At 45.2% G+C, this 23,059-nt stretch overlaps 1 protein-coding gene across 2 annotated transcripts in view; it reads right to left on the reverse strand.

Annotated features, from left to right (window-relative positions):
* Positions 1–23,059, reverse strand: part of STARD8 (StAR related lipid transfer domain containing 8) — a 217,334-nt gene that overhangs the window by 136,891 nt on the left and 57,384 nt on the right. The window contains exon 1 of one of the 2 annotated variants that reach the window (XM_033945581.1): positions 19,949–20,134. The exons of the other annotated variant lie outside the window; for it this stretch is intronic. Within the exon in view, the coding sequence (XP_033801472.1) occupies positions 19,949–20,078 (130 nt within the window). The 5' untranslated portion in view covers positions 20,079–20,134. Of the gene's footprint in view, positions 1–19,948; positions 20,135–23,059 lie in introns of those variants that run through there. 2 annotated transcript variants of the gene reach the window in all.

Here is a 23,059-nt window from a genome sequence, read left to right on the forward strand (position 1 = left end):
TCAAAATGATCTACCAACAATAAAATTTTAAAAACACAAAGCACGCTGTACACAGAGAAAATGTTAATTATCATTTATATTCCGCGGGTTTTCAAAGAAGTCAAGGTAGATGACTTTATGCAATGTCACTTCAGTAACAACTATACAAAAATAGACAAATATTCCCCCTCCCTTTTTACTAAACCACAATAGTGGTTTTTAGCGCAGGGAGCTACGCTGAATGCCCCACGCTGCTCTCGACGCTCATAGACTCCCTGCGCTAAAAAACGCTATTGCGGTTTAGTAAAAGGGGACCATAGTGCAAAATATAGACAGCATATATAAATTCTCAAAATGGACACATTTTGATCACTAAATTGAAAATAAATCATTTTTCCTACCTTTGATAATTTCATCAGTCTCTGGTTGCACTTTATTCTTCTGACTGTGCATCCAATATTTCTTCCCTTCTTTCAGCCTCCTGTATGCTTCCTCTCCTCCAGACCTCATTCCCTCCCAAAACTTTTTCTTTGTTTCACCCTGCCCCCTTCTTTCTTTTTCTCTCTCTTCATACCCCCTTTCTTTCTGTATGTCTGTTTTTCTCTCTCTCTCCGTGCCCCATTTTTCTTTGTTTCACCCTGCCCCCTTTCTTTCTTTCTGGCTCCCTGTCCCCCCTTTCTTTCTTTCTCCCTGCCCTCCCCTATGCCACCACCATTGGGAAAATGCTGCCACCACCACTGGGGAATAGGCTGCCACTGCCGCCATCGGGAACAGGCCGGCGCCGAGTTCGCCCTGCTTCTCTTCCCCGCGGGGCCGACCAACTCTTGCCACCCGACATCAATTCTAACGTCGGAGAGGACGTTCTGGGCCAGCCAGGCAGCGATTGGCTGGCCCAGAACGTCCTCTACGACGTCAGAATTGACGTGGTTGGCGAGAGTTGGTCGGCCCCACAGGGAAAAGCAGGGAGAACTTGGCGCCGGCCTGTTCCCAATGGCGGCGGTGGCACTCAAGTGGCTAAAGAGATGCAGTTTGCTGGCATAGGGAGAACACTGGAGGGTGGCCAGCTGTGCACCCCCTTGGGGCGTAAACCCGGGGCAGACAGTCTATCTAATTATCCTGGGGCAATGGGGTGATTGAATAACTTGCCCCGGTTTTTGATATAAACACAATATCAAATATTTTCAATACGTGACTAAATTTACGTACAGCCATTTTCACCAATGAAAGTAACAAACGGGATCTGCCCACAACCCACCCGTTTTTTTTGACTTGCGTGTAAAATTTAGGAACGGAGCCTGCGCCTAGATTTACACAAAACTGATTTTAATTAGCACCAATAATTGTTTGTTAGGAAGCCATTTTTGGCATTAATTAGCTGCTTCTTCCATTAAATTGAATTTGGGGGTAAATGCTTTGGCTCACACGCAGGCTGCACAGAGGACTGCAGTCCAAGCTAATGGCAGCTCTCCTTTAATGCTCCAGGACTTCAGAGTGCCATCTGCTCAGCAGGAGGGGTTGCATATGTCCTGGGGCAGGGAAATTTTCAGAATGGAATAGTGGAAAGAACATTACACATTCTTGGTTTGAACGGGAGGGAGTCTCCTGCCTTAGGAGGGAAGGACAGATGCTCTGCAGTCATAGTCTAAGAATGTCAGCCTTTTTCAGAGAGAAGAAAGAGCTCTCAGACCTCGGAGTATGACCTCAACACTTGAAGAGAAACTGCAAAGTCCTGCTCCCAGCCAGAAGTTGTATAACCCCACATTCCAAGCCATGGCAGGATGGCAAACCCTCAGCTGCTGGCCAAACAGATTTTGAGCTGTCTGAAGAGCACAGAGCTTTAGCACACTAAGGGGCTGATTTTCCAAACGGCATCCCGATTGTAGGCAGTGGTAAACATCTCACCCAGCCAATTGGCACACATGTTAAAAAAAAAAAAAAATCCATGCCACAAAGGATGCCTACAATATAAGAATCTGACTCACCCCTACAAAGGTGTCTAGGCACGCCTACCGATGCCAAGGCTGGCATGGGTGTGGTTTCCACCGAAAGTGGCTTTGGGTGTCCATAAGCGTTCCTATGCATCTCCATAGGCGCAAGACAGATGTCTTACAAGCAGGCCCATAAAATACAGGCCTACATTTAAGGCATCTGTTAGAAAAAAAAGACACAATTCACAAACGGCAACGAAACAGTCGGGCTTTATAGAGAGAGGTGTGACCAGTAGAAGACAGAAGGTGTTGGTGCCCCTTTACAGGTTGTTGGTGAGGCTCCACTTGGAGTATTGTGCTCTATTTTGAAGACTGTATCTGGTGAAGGACATAAGACATGAAGCAGTCCAGAGGAGGGCGACGAAAATGGTAGGAAGTTTGCGCCAGAAGATGTATGAGGAGAGACTGGAGGCCCTGAATATGAATACCTTAGAGGAAAGGAGGGATAGGGGGGATATGATTCAGACGTTCAAATACTTCAAAGGTATTAGCCTAGAACAAAATATTTTCCAGCGAAAGGAAAGTGGACATAATTTGAGGTTGGGGGTGGGGGGTGGGTGTAGACTCAAGAGTAATGTTAGGAAATTCTTCTTTATGTTGAGGGTGGTTGATGCATGGAATGTGCTCTTGAGGGAGGTGGTGGAGAGGAAAATGTTGACAGAGTTCAAAAAGGCATGGGATGAACACAGAGGATCTCGAATCCTAAAATTATGGTATCTATTGAAGGAACTAAGGTCTGTGTCTCGTATATGGCCATTCAGTTGAGGATGGGCTGAGGAGGGCTTCAATGGCTGGGATGGTTAAGATGGGCTGGAGTGAGATTTGACGGAGACTCTAGTAGATAGAACCTAAGCACACTATCGGGCAAGGCTCTGGGAAAATATCTAGGAAAAAGTACCATTTAAATGAAATGATTAATTTACAGAGTATGTATGGTTGGGCAGACTGCCATCATTTGCTGTTACTGTGTTACTATGAGGTTCATAATTGAAAGAAAAATATGTCTAAAAACCCGCCTAAATTGGCACTTGGATGACCTAAAAGACCGATAATCAAAACGGGTTTTAGACATATCTAGAGGCATCTTCGTCCTTTTGACTGCCGCTGTGCGCCCAGAGCGAAAAGGGGCGTTTTTCGAGACGTGGTTAGGGCGGGAGGTGGGCTGACCAAACTTAGTCATCCTGCAGTGATCATCGAAAGCTTGGCGAGAACTTATACATTGTGACTTAGGCGATCTAAAAAGAGGTCTAAGTGCCCAGAAGGTATCCAAAGTGACCAGATAACCACTGCAGGGACAAAGTACAAACCCACCACACACTCCCACACACTGACCCCCCTCCCGCGATAAAAATCGGAATAAAAACATATATACCTGCCTCCAGAACATCAACACCTGGCATAGAAAAGCCTAGTAGAGCTGCACAGAGGTGGCTTAAGTAGTCTTGGGGATGGGCTAGTGAACCATAGAGAGGAGGACCCAGGCCCATAAGCCACTCTAACCATTGCATTCATGGTAAAAAAAAAAAAAGGTGAATCCATCAAAACTCCCCAAAACCCTACTGTACTGCCATATAGGGCTATTGGGGTTGTAGACAGGTAGGTTTGGGGGTCTCACTATGACCTGCGGTGAGATGTTTATGTGGCACCCTTTTTGTGAAGTTCACAGCAGTGCCCCACTACTCTGTTGCCATGTCTGGGTGGCCAGTCCATCACCTTGCTGGTCCTTCCCACATCCAAAACGTCCTTTTTTTTTCTCCCAGGAGAGCTCAGAACGGTTTACATGAGATTATTCAGGTACTCAAGCATTTTTCCTGTCTGTCCCGGTGGGCTCCCAATCTATCTAATGTACCTGCCCAGGGTCACGAGGAGCAGCGTGGGCAATTTTTGGACAAGAATGCAGTATAAAAATAGATGACTTGGCGGTCTGGACGATCAAACGACTGGACGTATAATTAGACGATTTTCGATAAAAAAGAAATATTTTGGACGTATTTTTTGAGAATGGGCTTTAGACGCTGCCAACTTTGGGGGACTAGCACTCTAGGCCCAAAACAGACTTAGACATTTGTTTTTATTATTCCGCTCCACGTTACTAAAGGATGCTGATGCGCGATTGAGCCGTGATTGATGTCCTTTAGAGAAACCTGTCTTAAATGTCCTGCAGAAATAATTGCTGGCTGTATGGCAGGATCACTTTAGGGAACTAAGAAGGGGAAATTAATTTGGACATGATCTATACTGGTGAGCTGTTGGTTCCTTCTTAGTTTCCAAGTTTTGGTGGACATCTCAACTTTAGCAGATCCCCTGAAGATTCTAGGGGTTGTGTTTGACTCCCAACCTATTTTTGTGTGGTTCACACAATGGGCTGGGAACAGGGTTCAATTCCCACTACAGCACCTTGTGACCCTGGGCAAGTCACTTAACCCTCCACCGCCCCAGGTACAAAACTGAAATTACAGGTAATATAATGTGTACACTGCTTTGGTTGTACCATATCAAATGCATTACCCTGACTTTTAAAATTCAAATTGCAACTGCGATATTAAAGGGATATTAAAACAATGACACCATTTCTCCAACAGAAGGCTCTTTTGTGTCTGCATTAGTGATTAGCTGTACAGACTATCACAATTCATTGTGTAATGGCGTTTGCAACTAATTCAGAACAGAGCAATTAAGTTAAATTTGGACTCCAACAGATTTTCTCCTCTTACGCCATTGTTAAAAGCATATCATTGGTTGCCAGTCAATTAAGGTGTTAGCTCGTACTCACAAGGTGTTTTATAGAGGCTTTCCAGAACCTCCACAGAGGTCATTGCGGTCGCTGGCCAAGAATCATTTGGCTCTTCCATCTCTGAACCAAGCCAGGTTAGACATTACGCTAGAGTCTGCTTTGGAATAGCATCACTGAAAACGTATTATTTTGACTTGCCATTTAAATGGTCTTTTTAATGTAAGAAATTGGGACTGGGCTGATGGACCAGGACTAGATTCTTATTTGTTTTCCCCCCTTTTGTTAATCATATTATATATATATATATTTTTTGGTCTGTTTTGACTCTTAATTTTATAGCATCATTTGCCATTATATTAATTGATTAGATTGTAAACTGCTTTGATTTAATCTTTTCGCCCATCCTGCCTAAGGAGCTCAGAATGTGTCTCTGTCCCAGTGGGTTTATAGTCTGTCTAATGTACCTGGGGCGGTGGAGGACTGAGTGACTTGCCCAAGGTCACAGGGAGCAGTGCAGGGTTTGAACCCACAAGCGTAGGGTGCTGAGGCTGGAGCTCCAACCACTGCACCACACTCTCCTCCTGAAAGACGGTATAAGTAAATGTTTTAATAAGAGTAACAGAGAAACCTGAAAGCCGCTGAAGACTATATGACCGATCTAGTCTGCCCATCCATCCCATCTACCATCCCTTCCTCTCCTGTAGACATTCAATGTACTTGTCCCAAGCTTTCTTGAATTCAGATATAGGGACCCTTTTACAAAGCCACAGTAGCAATTCTCAATGGCAAATGCACCAACGCCCAGAGGAATCAAATGTGCTTTGGTCGTAGAGAAAAACACAGGGACAAATTTGTCCCTGTGGGATCTCAATATCCCCATCCCATCTCCACGAGCTCTGTCCCTGTCCCGTTCCTGCAAGCTCTGCCTTAACCGCACAAGCCTCGAACAGTTATGATTTTAAAGTGTTTGAGACTTGTTCAGATGAGGACGGAGCTTAGGCATTGGTGGAATGAGGCGTTATGACATCACAATCTGAGCTCTAGAATGTTGCTACTTATGAAGTGTTTGAGGCTTGTGCAGATGAGGATGGAGCTTAGGCATTGGTGGAATGAGGCGTTATGACATCACAATCTGAGCTCTAGAATGTTGCTACTTAGGATTTGAAAGTGTTTGAGGCTTGTGCAGATGAGGACGGAGCTTAGGCATTGGTGGAATGAGGCATTATGACATCACAATCTCAGCTCTAGAATGTTCCTACTTAGGATTTCAAAGTGTTTGAGGCTTGTGCAGATGAGGACGGAGCTTAGGCATTGGTGGAATGAGGCATTATGACATCACAATCTGGGCTCTAGAATGTTGCTACTTAGGATTTCAAAGTGTTTGAGGCTTGTGCGGATGAGGACGGAGCTTAGGCATTGGTGGAATGAGGCATTATGACATCACAGTCTGAGCTCTAGAATGTTCCTACTTAGGATTTCAAAGTGTTTGAGGCTTGTGCGGATGAGGACGGAGCTTAGGCATTGGTGGAATGAGGCATTATGACATCACAATCTGGGCTCTAGAATGTTGCTACTTAGGATTTGAAAGTGTTTGAGGCTTGTGCAGATGAGGACGGAGCTTAGGCATTGGTGGAATGAGGCATTATGACATCACAATCAGAGCTCTAGAATGTTGCTACTTATGGTTTTAAAGGTTTGAGGCTTGTGCAGATGAGGACGGAGCTTAGGCATTGGTGGAATGAGGCATTATGACATCACAATCAGAGCTCTAGAATGTTGCTACTTATGGTTTTAAGGGTTTGAGGCTTGTGCAGATGAGGACGGAGCTTAGGCATTGGTGGAATGAGGCATTGTGACATCACAATCAGAGCTCTAGAATGTTGCTACTTATGGTTTTAAAGGGTTTGAGGCTTGTGCAGATGAGGACGGAGCTTAGGCATTGGTGGAATGAGGCATTATGACATCACAATCTCAGCTCTAGAATGTTGCTACTTATGGTTTTAAGGGTTTGAGGCTTGTGCGGATGAGGACGGAGCTTAGGCATTGGTGGAATGAGGCATTATGACATCACAATCTGGGCTCTAGAATGTTGCTACTTAGGATTTGAAAGTGTTTGAGGCTTGTGCAGATGAGGACGGAGCTTAGGCATTGGTGGAATGAGGCATTATGACATCACAATCTCAGCTCTAGAATGTTGCTACTTAGGATTTGAAAGTGTTTGAGGCTTGTGCAGATGAGGACGGAGCTTAGGCATTGGTGGAATGAGGCATTATGACATCACAATCTCAGCTCTAGAATGTTCCTACTTAGGATTTCAAAGTGTTTGAGGCTTGTGCAGATGAGGACGGAGCTTAGGCATTGGTGGAATGAGGCATTATGACATCACAATCTGGGCTCTAGAATGTTGCTACTTAGGATTTCAAAGTGTTTGAGGCTTGTGCGGATGAGGACGGAGCTTAGGCATTGGTGGAATGAGGCATTATGACATCACAGTCTGAGCTCTAGAATGTTCCTACTTAGGATTTCAAAGTGTTTGAGGCTTGTGCGGATGAGGACGGAGCTTAGGCATTGGTGGAATGAGGCATTATGACATCACAATCTGGGCTCTAGAATGTTGCTACTTAGGATTTGAAAGTGTTTGAGGCTTGTGCAGATGAGGACGGAGCTTAGGCATTGGTGGAATGAGGCATTATGACATCACAATCAGAGCTCTAGAATGTTGCTACTTATGGTTTTAAAGGTTTGAGGCTTGTGCAGATGAGGACGGAGCTTAGGCATTGGTGGAATGAGGCATTATGACATCACAATCAGAGCTCTAGAATGTTGCTACTTATGGTTTTAAGGGTTTGAGGCTTGTGCAGATGAGGACGGAGCTTAGGCATTGGTGGAATGAGGCATTGTGACATCACAATCAGAGCTCTAGAATGTTGCTACTTATGGTTTTAAAGGGTTTGAGGCTTGTGCAGATGAGGACGGAGCTTAGGCATTGGTGGAATGAGGCATTGTGACATCACAATCAGAGCTCTAGAATGTTGCTACTTATGGTTTTAAAGGGTTTGAGGCTTGTGCAGATGAGGACGGAGCTTAGGCATTGGTGGAATGAGGCATTATGACATCACAATCTCAGCTCTAGAATGTTGCTACTTATGGTTTTAATGGTTTGAGGCTTGTGCGGATGAGGACGGAGCTTAGGCATTGGTGGAATGAGGCATTATGACATCACAATCTGGGCTCTAGAATGTTGCTACTTAGGATTTGAAAGTGTTTGAGGCTTGTGCAGATGAGGACGGAGCTTAGGCATTGGTGGAATGAGGCATTATGACATCACAATCTCAGCTCTAGAATGTTGCTACTTAGGATTTGAAAGTGTTTGAGGCTTGTGCAGATGAGAACGGAGCTTAGGCATTGGTGGAATGAGGCATTATGACATCACAATCTCAGCTCTAGAATGTTCCTACTTAGGATTTCAAAGTGTTTGAGGCTTGTGCAGATGAGGACGGAGCTTAGGCATTGGTGGAATGAGGCATTATGACATCACAATCTGGGCTCTAGAATGTTGCTACTTAGGATTTCAAAGTGTTTGAGGCTTGTGCGGATGAGGACGGAGCTTAGGCATTGGTGGAATGAGGCATTATGACATCACAATCAGAGCTCTAGAATGTTGCTACTTATGGTTTTAAAGGTTTGAGGCTTGTGCAGATGAGGACGGAGCTTAGGCATTGGTGGAATGAGGCATTATGACATCACAATCAGAGCTCTAGAATGTTGCTACTTATGGTTTTAAGGGTTTGAGGCTTGTGCAGATGAGGACGGAGCTTAGGCATTGGTGGAATGAGGCATTGTGACATCACAATCAGAGCTCTAGAATGTTGCTACTTATGGTTTTAAAGGGTTTGAGGCTTGTGCAGATGAGGACGGAGCTTAGGCATTGGTGGAATGAGGCATTATGACATCACAATCTCAGCTCTAGAATGTTGCTACTTATGGTTTTAAGGGTTTGAGGCTTGTGCGGATGAGGACGGAGCTTAGGCATTGGTGGAATGAGGCATTATGACATCACAATCTGGGCTCTAGAATGTTGCTACTTAGGATTTGAAAGTGTTTGAGGCTTGTGCAGATGAGGACGGAGCTTAGGCATTGGTGGAATGAGGCATTATGACATCACAATCTCAGCTCTAGAATGTTGCTACTTAGGATTTGAAAGTGTTTGAGGCTTGTGCAGATGAGGACGGAGCTTAGGCATTGGTGGAATGAGGCATTATGACATCACAATCTCAGCTCTAGAATGTTCCTACTTAGGATTTCAAAGTGTTTGAGGCTTGTGCAGATGAGGACGGAGCTTAGGCATTGGTGGAATGAGGCATTATGACATCACAATCTGGGCTCTAGAATGTTGCTACTTAGGATTTCAAAGTGTTTGAGGCTTGTGTGGATGAGGACGGAGCTTAGGCATTGGTGGAATGAGGCATTATGACATCACAATCTGGGCTCTAGAATGTTGCTACTTAGGATTTGAAAGTGTTTGAGGCTTGTGCAGATGAGGACGGAGCTTAGGCATTGGTGGAATGAGGCATTATGACATCACAGTCTGAGCTCTAGAATGTTCCTACTTAGGATTTCAAAGTGTTTGAGGCTTGTGCGGATGAGGACGGAGCTTAGGCATTGGTGGAATGAGGCATTATGACATCACAATCTGGGCTCTAGAATGTTGCTACTTAGGATTTCAAAGTGTTTGAGGCTTGTGCGGATGAGGACGGAGCTTAGGCATTGGTGGAATGAGGCATTATGACATCACAATCTGGGCTCTAGAATGTTGCTACTTAGGATTTGAAAGTGTTTGAGGCTTGTGCAGATGAGGACGGAGCTTAGGCATTGGTGGAATGAGGCATTATGACATCACAGTCTGAGCTCTAGAATGTTCCTACTTAGGATTTCAAAGTGTTTGAGGCTTGTGCGGATGAGGACGGAGCTTAGGCATTGGTGGAATGAGGCATTATGACATCACAATCTGGGCTCTAGAATGTTGCTACTTAGGATTTGAAAGTGTTTGAGGCTTGTGCAGATGAGGACGGAGCTTAGGCATTGGTGGAATGAGGCATTATGACATCACAATCTCAGCTCTAGAATGTTGCTACTTAGGATTTGAAAGTGTTTGAGGCTTGTGCAGATGAGGACGGAGCTTAGGCATTGGTGGAATGAGGCATTATGACATCACAATCTCAGCTCTAGAATGTTCCTACTTAGGATTTCAAAGTGTTTGAGGCTTGTGCAGATGAGGACGGAGCTTAGGCATTGGTGGAATGAGGCATTATGACATCACAATCTGGGCTCTAGAATGTTGCTACTTAGGATTTCAAAGTGTTTGAGGCTTGTGCGGATGAGGACGGAGCTTAGGCATTGGTGGAATGAGGCATTATGACATCACAATCTGGGCTCTAGAATGTTGCTACTTAGGATTTGAAAGTGTTTGAGGCTTGTGCAGATGAGGACGGAGCTTAGGCATTGGTGGAATGAGGCATTATGACATCACAGTCTGAGCTCTAGAATGTTCCTACTTAGGATTTCAAAGTGTTTGAGGCTTGTGCGGATGAGGACGGAGCTTAGGCATTGGTGGAATGAGGCATTATGACATCACAATCTGGGCTCTAGAATGTTGCTACTTAGGATTTGAAAGTGTTTGAGGCTTGTGCAGATGAGGACGGAGCTTAGGCATTGGTGGAATGAGGCATTATGACATCACAATCTGAGCTCTAGAATGTTCCTACTTAGGATTTCAAAGTGTTTGAGGCTTGTGCGGATGAGGACGGAGCTTAGGCATTGGTGGAATGAGGCATTATGACATCACAATCTGGGTTCTAGAATGTTGCTACTTAGGATTTGAAAGTGTTTGAGGCTTGTGCAGATGAGGACGGAGCTTAGGCATTGGTGGAATGAGGCATTATGACATCACAATCAGAGCTCTAGAATGTTGCTACTTATGGTTTTAAAGGTTTGAGGCTTGTGCAGATGAGGATGGAGCTTAGGCATTGGTGGAATGAGGCGTTATGACATCACAATCTGAGCTCTAGAATGTTGCTACTTATGAAGTGTTTGAGGCTTGTGCAGATGAGGACGGAGCTTAGGCATTGGTGGAATGAGGCATTATGACATCACAATCGGAGCTCTAGAATGTTGCTACTTATGGTTTTAAGGGTTTGAGGCTTGTGCAGATGAGGATGGAGCTTAGGCATTGGTGGAATGAGGCGTTATGACATCACAATCTCAGCTCTAGAATGTTGCTACTTATGAAGTGTTTGAGGCTTGTGCAGATGAGGACGGAGCTTAGGCATTGGTGGAATGAGGCGTTATGACATCACAATCTGAGCTCTAGAATGTTGCTACTTATGAAGTGTTTGAGGCTTGTGCAGATGAGGACGGAGCTTAGGCATTGGTGGAATGAGGCATTATGACATCACAATCGGAGCTCTAGAATGTTGCTACTTATGGTTTTAAGGGTTTGAGGCTTGTGCAGATGAGGATGGAGCTTAGGCATTGGTGGAATGAGGCGTTATGACATCACAATCTGAGCTCTAGAATGTTGCTACTTATGAAGTGTTTGAGGCTTGTGCAGATGAGGACGGAGCTTAGGCATTGGTGGAATGAGGCGTTATGACATCACAATCTGAGCTCTAGAATGTTGCTACTTATGAAGTGTTTGAGGCTTGTGCAGATGAGGACGGAGCTTAGGCATTGGTGGAATGAGGCATTATGACATCACAATCGGAGCTCTAGAATGTTGCTACTTATGGTTTTAAAGGGTTTGAGGCTTGTGCAGATCAGGACAGAGCTTTCAGGAATGGGGCAGGGGCAGGGACAGAACTTACGCAGACAGGACAGGGAGTGCATTTGCTGTGGTGAATTGCTACTGCAACTTTGTAGAAGGGACATCATAGTCTTCATCTTCACACCAGGAGGCAATTCCAGGAATTCACCACCCTTTCTGTGAAGAAATATTGCCTTAGGTTACACTTGAGTCTAACCCCTTTCACTTTACATAGAAACATAGAAGATGACGGCAGATAAGGGCCATAGCCCATCAGGTCTGCCCACTCTACTGACCCACCCCCAAGTCTACTATCCTAGGGATCCCACTCCTGGTGACAGGTTCCCTTGGCTTAACCCTCTAAGGGATCCCACATGGGCATCCCATTTGCTCTTAAATTCTTGCACGCTGTTTGCCTCTATCACTTGCACCAGGAGCTCGTTCCAAGGATCAACCACTCTCTCGGTGAAGAAATATTTCCTGGTGTCGCCATGAAATTTCCTGCCCCTGAGTTTGAGCGGATGCCCTCTTGTGGCTGAGGGTCCTTTGAGAAAGAGAATCTCTTCTTCCATCTCGATACGGCCGGTAATATACTTAAACGTCTCGATCATGTCTCCTCTCTCCCTACGTTCCTTGAGTGAGTACAGCCGCAAATTTTTCAGCCTTTCCTTGTACGATAGATAGATCCTTGAGCCCCGAGACCATCCTGGTGGCCATCCGTTGCTCCGACTCTACTCTCAGCACATCTTTTCGGTAGTGTGGCCTCCAGAATTGCACACAGTATTCCAAATGAGGTCTCACCATGGTTCTGTACAATGGCATTATGACTTCAGGCTTCCGGCTGACGAAACTCCTGCGGATGCAACCTAACAACTGTCTTGCCTTAGATGAAGCCTTCTCCACATGATCAGCAGTTTTCATGTCTGCGCTGATGATCACTCCCAAGTCTCGTTCTGTTGAAGTTCTAGCTAAGGTCTCACCATTCAAGGTGTAAGTTCTGCACGGATTTCTGCTGCCGAGGTGCATGATCTTGCATTTCTTAGCGTTGAAGCCCAGCTGCCAGGTCGAGGACCAAAGCTCTAACAAATGTAGGTCCTGTGTCATACTATCGGGTGAATTGCCGTCTCTCACTAAATTGCATAGTTTGGCGTCGTCAGCGAATAACATTATCTTACCTTGAAGCCCCTGAGTTAGGTCCCCTATGAATATGTTGAAAAGGAGCGGGCCCAAGACTGAGCCCTGCGGTACTCCACTGGTCACCTCCGATGTTTTAGAGAGGGTACCGTTAACTACCAACCTCTGAAGTCTGCCACTCAGCCAGTCATTGACCCATGTAGTTAGTGTTTCTCCCAGCCCCATTGATTTCATCTTGCTCAACAGCCTGCGATGCGGGACACTATCGAAAGCTTTGCTGAAGTCTAGGTATACGACGTCCACGGATTCTCCCAAGTCTAGCTGTTTTGTTACCCAGTCAAAGAAGCTGATGAGATTGGACTGGTAGAACCTAGCCTTGGTGAATCCATGTTGACTGGGATCCTGTAGATTCTCCTCATCCAAGATTGCGTCTAATTTACGTTTGATTAGTGTTTCCATGAGTTTGCATATTATTGATGTGAGACTCACCGGTCTGTAGTTTGCAGCCTCTGCCCTGCAACCCTTTTTGTGCAGTGGAATGACGTTAGCTGTTTTCCAATCTATGGGGACTCTCCCCGAACTTAGGGAGAGATTGAAGAGTCCTGATAGCGGTTCTGCCAGGACATCACGCAGCTCGCTGAGCACCCTGGGGTGTAGATTGTCCGGTCCCATGGCTTTGTTCACCTTGAGTCTTGCCAGTTCATAGTAGACGTCGCCAGGTGTGAACTCGAAATTCTGAAACGGGTCTTCCACGCTGGGCCTTGCCTGCAACTGCGGACCGTGCCCCGGTGCCTCGCAGGTGAAGACCGAGCAGAAGTATTCATTCAGTAGTTCTGCTTTATCGGAATCTGATTCTGCGCAGTTCCCATCTGGTTTTCTAAGGCGTACTATCTCGTCTGTGTTCTTTTTCCTATCACTAATATACCTGAAGAAGGATTTGTCCCCTTTCTTCATGTTCTTTGCCAGAGTCTCTTCCACTCGAAGTTTGGCCTCCCTGACTGCCATTTTGACCGTTGCAGACCTCTCCCTATGTTCTAGTTTAGCTTCCCTAGTCTCCGTTTGTTTGTAGGAAGATGAGTACTTTTGTTTTCGTGTTTGATCTAGGGAAACCTTTCCTGAGGTAGAACTACACCATGTTGTGGTCGCTGGAGGCTAGCGTATCTCCTACTGAGACCTTCGAGACGCTATACCCTCATCCCAGGGCTTCCTTTCCATTGAGAGACTGGCCAACTGTGCATTTATGCAATGGAGATATTTAAATGTCTCTATCATATCTCTCCTCTAGACTTTCTTCCAAAGTATCCCTGTTGAGCTTTTGCTACAAAGTCTTTATGAGCAAACCCACTGACCATCTTCGTAACCATGCTCTGAACTGGCTCCACCACTTTATATCTTTTTGAAAGTGTGATCTCCAGAGTTGTACATAATACTCTAACTGACGTCTCACCAGAGACATCAACAAAGACATTATCCTCTCCTTTTTCCTGTTTGCCATTTCTCAAAAGTAACATAAGGAAATTCTTCTTTACGGAAAGAGTAAAGATGCTTGAAACAAACTCCTGGCGGAGGTATGGAGAAGAAAAGTTTCTGAATTCAAGTAAGCATGGGACAGGCATATGGGATCTCTTAGGGGGAGGAAGGGATAGCGGATGATATAGATGGGCAGACTGGATGGGCCATATGGCCTTTATCTGCCATCATGTTTCTACAAAAAGAATCTGCCAAATACCCACATGAACATCTGTAATGAAATCATGCTTTTACTAGTGCGTCCCAAGAAATAAATCCTCCTGTCAACTTCTAAAATTAACAAGAAACCCAGACCTCCCTCTCTTTCTGTTTGTGTAATCCGCCTTTTCCATTTCAATGACTTGGGCCGCTTTTGGTTTCACATTTTCAGCGCCCACGGTTCTACTGGTCAACCACTGCAGGATGAGGGTGAAGGATGGTTCTGGAGCTAGTGTTCGTTCAGCACCCACGAAGACCACATGGAAAAGTTTTAATTCTGCTGAGGTTTGTGTGTTTGAAATCTTCCAGTTCCTAGTCTCAGACCAGTTGACTTTAATGATAGGGTATCCTTGCCATATAGGGAAGAGGTTCCTATATCTCCACACCCTCTGGCATGGTGTGGATTTGTCCTGTTTATAAAGTGCCTTTTGACTGGACTTAACTGGGATCTGGTCACCATTTTATACTGGAAGTCTTTATAATTAGTTGCAAATGAATATTTATAACTAGAGCTTCCGAATTTAGCTTTTAATGATAATAGAAATAAACACACACACCCCCTCCCTTTTACAAAAGCAAAGCACGTTTTTTAGGGCCAGCTGTGATGGTAACAGCTCCTACGTTCATAGGAATTCTATGAGTGTTGGAGCTGTTACCGCCACGGCTGCGCTAAAAACCGCACTACACTTTCATAAAAGGGGAGGAAAGATAATAAGATGATACTTTTATATTGGACTATTTTAAATTTACATATATACAGTATCAATTGAACATTTTAGGAATAGAATTTGGTCATCTTAGGTTGTTATCTCGGTTTACATAATAGAGTTAGCATACAGAGGTAGTATACGTAGAAAGGATCCATTTCATCGCAATGGCTTAAAGCAGGGGTGTCAAAGTCCCTCCTCGAGGGCCGCAATCCAGTCGGGTTTTCAGGATTTCCCCAATGAATATGCATGAGATCTATTTCCATGCACTGCTTTCATTGTATGTTAATAGGTCTCATGCCTAGACATTGGGGAAATCCTGAAAACCCGACTGGATTGCGGCCCTCGAGAAGGGACTTTGACACCCCTTGCTTAAAGGGTGAATGATAAGGGATTATTTATTTTATTATTTTATATCCTAAGTGTTTTATATTCAGGTACTTTATTATATTTTCCTATCTGTCCCAATGGGCTCAAACTCTATCTAGTGTACCTGGGGCAATGAGGGGATTTTTTACTAAGAAACATGATGGCAGATTAAGGCCAAATGGCCCATCCATTATATTCTATGGGCGCCTTAGCAATCGGTTACCGTGCCTTAGTAAAAGGACCCCTAAGTGACTTGCCCAGGGTCACAAGGAACAGTGAGGGATTTGAACCCACAGCCTCAGGATGTTCTAACCCCTACATTCCCCACTCCCCACCATACTGGGAGATAATACTAGGAGAAGTGCTGTTTTTTATTTCACAAATAAAAGAGTCACTTAATGCCAACAAGGCTTTTGACCATATACTGTCACTAGGAGAAGTAGTAGAGGGTAATCAGCGATGGGAGTTTATGCAAAGAGGTACGTCTTTATTGCTTTCCTAAAATTCAGAAGTCCACTAAGAGATCTGATTCCTGTAGCTGGGCAGGAAATGGGAGAAGGAATGACGTCTGGCACTCTGGAATTGGAGAGCTCGGCCAGGGGCATTTGAAGGCGTGTTTCCTCCTGAGAGCGAAGTGGTCTCTTTGGGATGTCTGGAGGAAGCTTGTCTGATATTTAACTGGTATAAAGAAGGGTGTTTCTCAAATGAAAAAGGGCTAAAGCAGCTTACATGGCTGAGGGGGGATATGATAGAGGCCTACAAAATCCTGAGCGGACAAATCAGTTGTTGACTCTTTCAAAAAGTACAAAGACTACAGGACACTCTATGAAGTTACATAGGGAACATATACAAGAAAGAGGAGAAAAGATTTTTTTATTCCACAAATACCAGTAGTTCAGTTTTGGAATTCTTTGCCAGAGGATATGGCAAAAGCAGATAGCAAAGCTAAGTTTTAAAAAGATTGGATAAGTTCCCGGAAGTGTTTTCTATAGTGTTCTAAGCCCGACTTTGGACGTATCACGCAAGACGTCCCAATATCGGGGCAGGGAAACATCCATTTTTGAAACCGTTACACGTTCAGGGTTTTTTTTTTTTTCTTTTTATGACCTATTTGGACGTCTTGGCTTTAATGACGTCTAAATTTTTGGCCATTTTCAAATACACAAAGCATCCATCTTCAAAATGTCCTAATCCAGACCATTTGGACATGGGGGGGGGGGGGCAGCATTGTAATGGACATCCTAACAGAGCAGTGGGGCACTGCTGTGAACTTCACATAAAGGGTTTCAGATGTATATCTCACCATATAATTTATGGTGAGCCCCCCAAAACTCTCCAAAACCTACTATACCCACCTGTGTACCACCCCAATAGCCCTTATGGCTGCAGGTGGCACCTATATGGCAATATAGTAGGGTTTGGGTGGGCTTTGATGGGCTCATACTTAATACCATAGATGTTGTGGCTAGAGTGCCTTATGGGCCTGGGTCCTCCTCTCTATGGTTCACTACACACCTGATGCTCTACTAGGATTCCCCATACCAGATGCTGCTGTTCTACAGCCAGGTATGTACCTTTTTGTTCTCATTTTTGGGTGGTCAGTCAGTGGTGATCTGGTCAGTTTGGGCACCTTTGTGGCGCTTAAAGACACTTCGAAACCAGGTCTACCTCCAAACGTCTAAGTTCCATCCAGGACGCCTTGCAAAGCATTCCATAATCACTGCAAGACGTCCAAGTCTAAACTGCCCTTGAGACAGGCCAAACCCCGCCCCTAACACACTTCCACCACGCCCATCTTGAGCTCTGGACGCACAGAGGCTGAGACACCTCATTAGACATCCAGATTATCAGCCCTTGGATGTCCTGGCGATTAGGACGTCCAAGTGCCGATTTAGGACACTTTTTGATAGCCTATAAACGGTTATAAAAAGTAGACCCAGGAAAAGACACTGCTTGTGTCTGGGGGAAGGTAGCATGGAATCTTGCCATTTTTTGGGACTCTGCCAGGTACTTGTGACTTGAATTAAAGTGCCGATAGTTGCCCCTAAATTTGATTGATATGTGGTAAGCACCATTTCCCCATTTATAGAATCAGGGCCTGCACTCAGGGCCGGTGTTAGGGGTGGACAAACAGGGCAACTGCTCAGGGCCCCCTGTCACAGGGGGTCCCGAATTAGGCTTACCAGATGGCTCCAGAAATAGGAGGACGGATTGAGATGTCCAGGTTTTACTTCCATCGCTTTCAATGGAAGTGAAACCCGGATGTCTTAATCCGTCCTCCTTTTTCTGGAAGCCTTATGGTAACCCTATCCCAAGCCTGCCTAAAATTGACAGAGGGGCAGCCTTCAAGCAAGCTTTGGGGCCCCCTCCCTGGTGTCTATCCTGGGCCCCATCATGTCTAGCTGTGACCCTGGCTACATTATTCTCCTTATCCACACTAAAGTAGAGATTTTCAAAACTTAGAGATACGGGGCCTCTGTGAGTCACTAGAAGGAGGACAGGCTCGGTTCCTGGGACTGCCCGGGGGATTTTTAATGTTCAATTCCTTTGGGGTGGCAACAGGCCACATTACAGTCTAACCAGCACAAGAGAGAGCAGAGGGTCGTCCTGAGTGCACACACATCACCAAACTTTTTCAAAAGCGAACACAGCTATGACTTTCCTCGGTCCAATGCAGCAGAGTCAGCCCGACTCAGCTTCTTTAAGAAGAAATGGTTGTGGCTTGTCTAGGCCAACTCCTCGTCAGTGTGAGAACAAGATTCAAATACAGGTGACAGCTCAGCGGCATTTGTCCTAATGAGTTCTAGACCTTGCAGGGTTGCATTTGACTTTCACTTCCCTGCCTCTGCCGTACCGATTCCCAGAATAAGCACACAACGCTACCTTGTGACCCCTGAACAATCCCGCACAGCAGCATCACATGACCAGAGGGTGACAGAACCACACACAGCAACATGTGACCTAAATACTACACAGCAGACGCAAAGAGCTTCATCTTGTGAGTGAGTGTAATTGAAGAGAGTTGTTTAGCCCTGTGTCACAGAGACCTACACAGTACTGCTGGCTGGTGATTCAAATGTCCCAGAGCTACACCCCTCCACCTCTGCCCCTCCACGACAATGTTTCTGACCCTATAATCACTGGATCAGGAGTTTGGCCAGTTTAAGCAAACCAGAGAAATATCAGAGCAGGAAAGACTCCGTTTGCACAGGGTCCAAAGCCCGATGTGCCAGTGGTCAGAGGCAGTAACCAGCCCTAGCTGCAACAAAACACCAGCTTTTTTGTTTTAGCCAGAATGACCTAAACTTTCCAGACCAATAAGTAAAGCCTCGTTAATTATAATGTTGCCTTCCAGCCCACAAACTTAAAATAAATAGCAATGGAGCAAATGGTTTCAATCCAAGCTCTGTGTCACTCGTTGTGTGACCCTGGGCAAGTCATCATGCAATGGCCGATGCAGACGGAGGCTAGCAACCTGTGATCCTGCATTGCCCAGATATCACAAATGCTGTAATATTTTAGGCTGTTTCATATTGTGACAATTCTTTTGCCTTGGAAGGATCCTACTGAATTATCTTTGTAGCAATGGAGGGGTCAGCTATGTCCTATGGGAAACTGTTTGTGAATGTTAGGATTGGCCATGGGAGGGGGAAGGTGGTTTTGTCGGGATTTTTTGTTGCTTTCTTATAAGCTTTTGCTCACTGTAATAGTTTTGATAAAGACTGAACTCGTGTTTAAAATAAAAAAAGGACTTATAAAAAGAAGCTACTTTGAAAATTTGGCCACCACTGGATTCATTTTGTAAACTAAGGGCTCCTTTTACTAAGGGCGCTAGCGTTTTTAGCGCACGCAGGAAATTACCGTGCGCTACGCTTCTAGAACTAATGCCAGCTCAATGCTGGCGTTAAGGTCTAGTGCACACGCGGCAATGTAGCACGCGCTATTCCACACGTTAAAGCCCTAACGCGGCTTAGTAAAAGGAGCCCCAAATATACATAATAATTGCTAGAGATTGGTTTATGTTGTTTGATTTCTCCCTGTCTCAATTTCTGTTGTTAGTTTTTATATTGTTATAGGTTTATTGTTTTATCTTTATGCATGTTACTTTTTTAAAATATAAATCTCGCAATAAAAAGATTGAACAACCCCCTCCCCCCCTCCCATCCCCCACCCTCACATGCTGCACACTCCTACAGAATTAAGACTGGCTGAACCTCCCCCCCCCACCTCAGTCCTCTGCAAATGCTGTGTTTGAATTTAACAAACCTTGCACGCACCCCCTCACTTGGCTATCAAATGCTTCTACTTCTGCGCTGTACATCAAAAATACAAGAGAAGGTCCCTGCTCAAAAGAGCTTACAATCTAATTATGAAAGACACGCTGGACAAAAATGGTCACTCAATATATGCTGCACCAGAGAAATGAAAAGTCTTCCCAGCAGCACTCAGGCTGGGGTCCACTCAGGGCTTTCTCAGTTCCTTGGGAGAAGTAGGGATTGGGACTCACCTAACTTGCAGTGATCAGAGGAAGGGCTCAGCAGCTCCCAAGTCCTGGACATTCGCTGCTTCCATTTTTTCCGGAAGGAGGTTCTCATGCAGCCCTCAGCCCCGCTGGATCCCCTCTCGTCCTCATCCATCCTGCCGTCCCATCTGCTAGCCTTCTGCTTCTCCTCTCTCAGAAAGCCCCTGCTGGCTCCTTCCGTCACGTCCCTCTGCGAAGTTTCATCTGATCTCAGGGACTTTTTACTCCTTTGGTTTCAGAGAAGCTGAAGCCAAATTGAAAGTGCCTCCCCTCTGGGAGCTCTGCTTTGCTGGCACTACAGTCCAGCTCTTGCTTTTCACCTCAGCGTGGATTTTGTTTCTTTTCTCTCCACCTTCTTCTGCCTGCTTCCTTCCAGAACCTTTCTTTGTTGGATTTGTTACTCTGGATTTAAGCACCGTTCCTTTTTTGTACCTGACGGTTACCACTGCGGCCACTGCCAGAGGCAGAGAAGAGAACCACTGAGAGGTGGCTCAGACCCTGGACAAGCCAGGCAGCCACCTAGAGAAGGTGTTTGGACCTCAATTGGCCACTGCTGGAAACAAGATATTAGGCTTTATAGATCTGCAGTCTGTCCCAGTATAGCAGTGGTTATGTTCTTAAAAAGACTGGCTTTTCTCCTAGGACAAGCAGGATGAGTCAGCCACGGAGAACCTACGTTACAGGAAAGTAACTACACTTCAAGGGACCCAGGATGCAAGCTGCTCCATCAAGCAAAGGAATTCAGGCTACCAACACTACACCACCCAAACTGAGGGTTCATGTGCTGGGGAGACTGGCAGTGCAGAGAAATAGGGGTCAGCATTCATCAGCAGCAGCCAAAATATTTATTTAAATGCTGGCTGTGCTGTTAAAATACATTTCTTCAGTGGCACTGACCACCACCACCACTGTTCAATTAGTGTACACCTGGCTGAACCTATAAACCACAGGGCTGATGTTCAAAGGAACTTCTCTGGAAGTCTAGGACAATCAAGCCATTGTGACATCATTGATGAGCTTGGTTGTTAGGCATTGGTGGAATGAGGCATTATGACATCACAATCTCAGCTCTGGAATGTTGCTACGCTTTGGGTTTCTGCCAGGCATTATGACATCAGGGAAAGGGATTGAGACTTGTAATGCTGCCTTTTTGTAGTTATACAATTATACTCAAAGTGGTTCACATCCAGGTACTTCAAGCATTTTCCCTGTCTGTTCCGATAGGCTCACAATCTATCTATTGTACCTGGGGCAGTGGAGGATTAAGTGACTTGCCCAGGCTCAGCATGGGGTTGGAACCCACAACCTCAGGAGGGGTGAGGCTATAGCCAGACTCTCCTCCAATACAATGTCAGAAGTGAGCCAAGTATAGAACAATGAAGCCATTGTGACATCACTGATGAGGTTGGCTCTGAGACATTGGTGGAATGAGGCATTATGACATCACAATCTCAGCTCTGGAATGTTGCTACTCTGTGGGTTTCTGCCAGGCATTATGACATCAGGGAAAGGGATTGAGACTTGTAATGCTGCCTTTTTGTAGTTACACAATAACACTCAAAGTGGTTCACATCCAGGTACTTCAAGCATTTTCCCTCTCTATCCCGGTGGGCTCACAATCTATCTAATGTACCTGGGGCAGTGGAGGATTAAGTGGTGTGGATTTGAACCTATAACCTCAGGGTGCTGAGACTGTAGCTCTAACCACTATGCCACTGTTAGAGCTGCTATCTGAGTCTTCTAGACAGCTTTTCTGAAATATGTTTATGTGCATTGCTTGTATGCTGGGATTTAAACTAAACTAAACCTTAAGTTTGTATACCGCATCATCTCCACAATCGTAGAGCTCGGCACGGTTTACAGGAATTTAGTATAAAGAAGGTTTAGAGGAACTTAGTATAAAGATGAAATACCATAGAGGAAAGGAAGTATTAGATTTTTGAGAATAGCCAAGTTTTCAGATGTTTTTGGAATAGTTGGAGGGAGCCCAGATTCCGAAGTGGTTATTCCAGAGCTCTGTGATTCGGAAGGAGAGCAACGTCCCTCGTTTTCCTGCAAGGGATACACCTTTTAACGAGGGGAAGGATGGCTTGAATTTTTGGGTGGATCTGGTGGTATCAATGATTCGAGGAATTCCAAGAGAGTGGAATTAGGGGAGGAAGGATGTTGTGTAGGATCTTAAAAGTCAGGCAGGCGCATTTAAAGTGAACCCTGGAGATTATTGGAAGCCAGTGAAGTTTGGACAGAAGCGGGGAGACATGGTCAAATTTACTTTTTGCGAAGATTAGCTTAGCCGCGGTGTTCTGAATCCGCTGAAGGCTTTTCTTGGTTAGACTTAAGTAGATGGAGTTACAATAGTCCAATCTGGAAAGGATGATGGATTGCAAAATGTTGTTGGTGGACTGTAATATTTTAATATTTTGGTTTTATAATGTGCTATTAAGAAATCAAATCAAACTCTTGCTTGAGATTCATTCGCTTGTGAAGACGATGGCGAGGGTGGATGGGAATGTTTGGCTGTCAGCTGGACTTGCCCTGGTGACATGTGGCTTTCTGGGTTAGCTCAGTGTGTCATCATGTGACATACAGACTGAAAGGGGACAGTGTAGGGAATGACATGGAGACAAATTTGTCTCCATTCCCACAGGATCCATCTCCATCTCTGTCCCGTCCCTGCAAGTTCTGTCTTCATTTGCACAACCTTAAGACACTTGTGATTTTAAAGTGTTCGAGGCTTGTGCAGATGAGGACAGAGCTTTCAGGGCTGGGGGAGGGATGGGGACGAATTTGTCCTCGTGTCTTCTTTAGTGGGATATGTCAAGGAATGGGAAGAGTGAACCTGTCTGGTGAGACAGTGTGGTGTGAGGTTGGTGAATTCATATGGTTTGTGAGGTGTAGGGGGAGAGAAATTGCAGAAAGAATCATGCAATGATTTACAGAGCTACCTCTAGTTAACGCTAAAAGACTCAGATTGTGAAAAACTAACGATAAATCAGAGCCCACATCCAAGAATACTAAGCTTCGTCTTGGACTTATCAGAAGTGATCAACGCTTTGGGGACCAAGAGACTGACTCCTGGTGATGGGGCTCCCTCAG

Source organism: Geotrypetes seraphini, chromosome 5, assembly GCF_902459505.1.
Source record: "Geotrypetes seraphini chromosome 5, aGeoSer1.1, whole genome shotgun sequence".
Taxonomy (NCBI): Eukaryota; Metazoa; Chordata; class Amphibia; order Gymnophiona; family Dermophiidae; genus Geotrypetes; species Geotrypetes seraphini.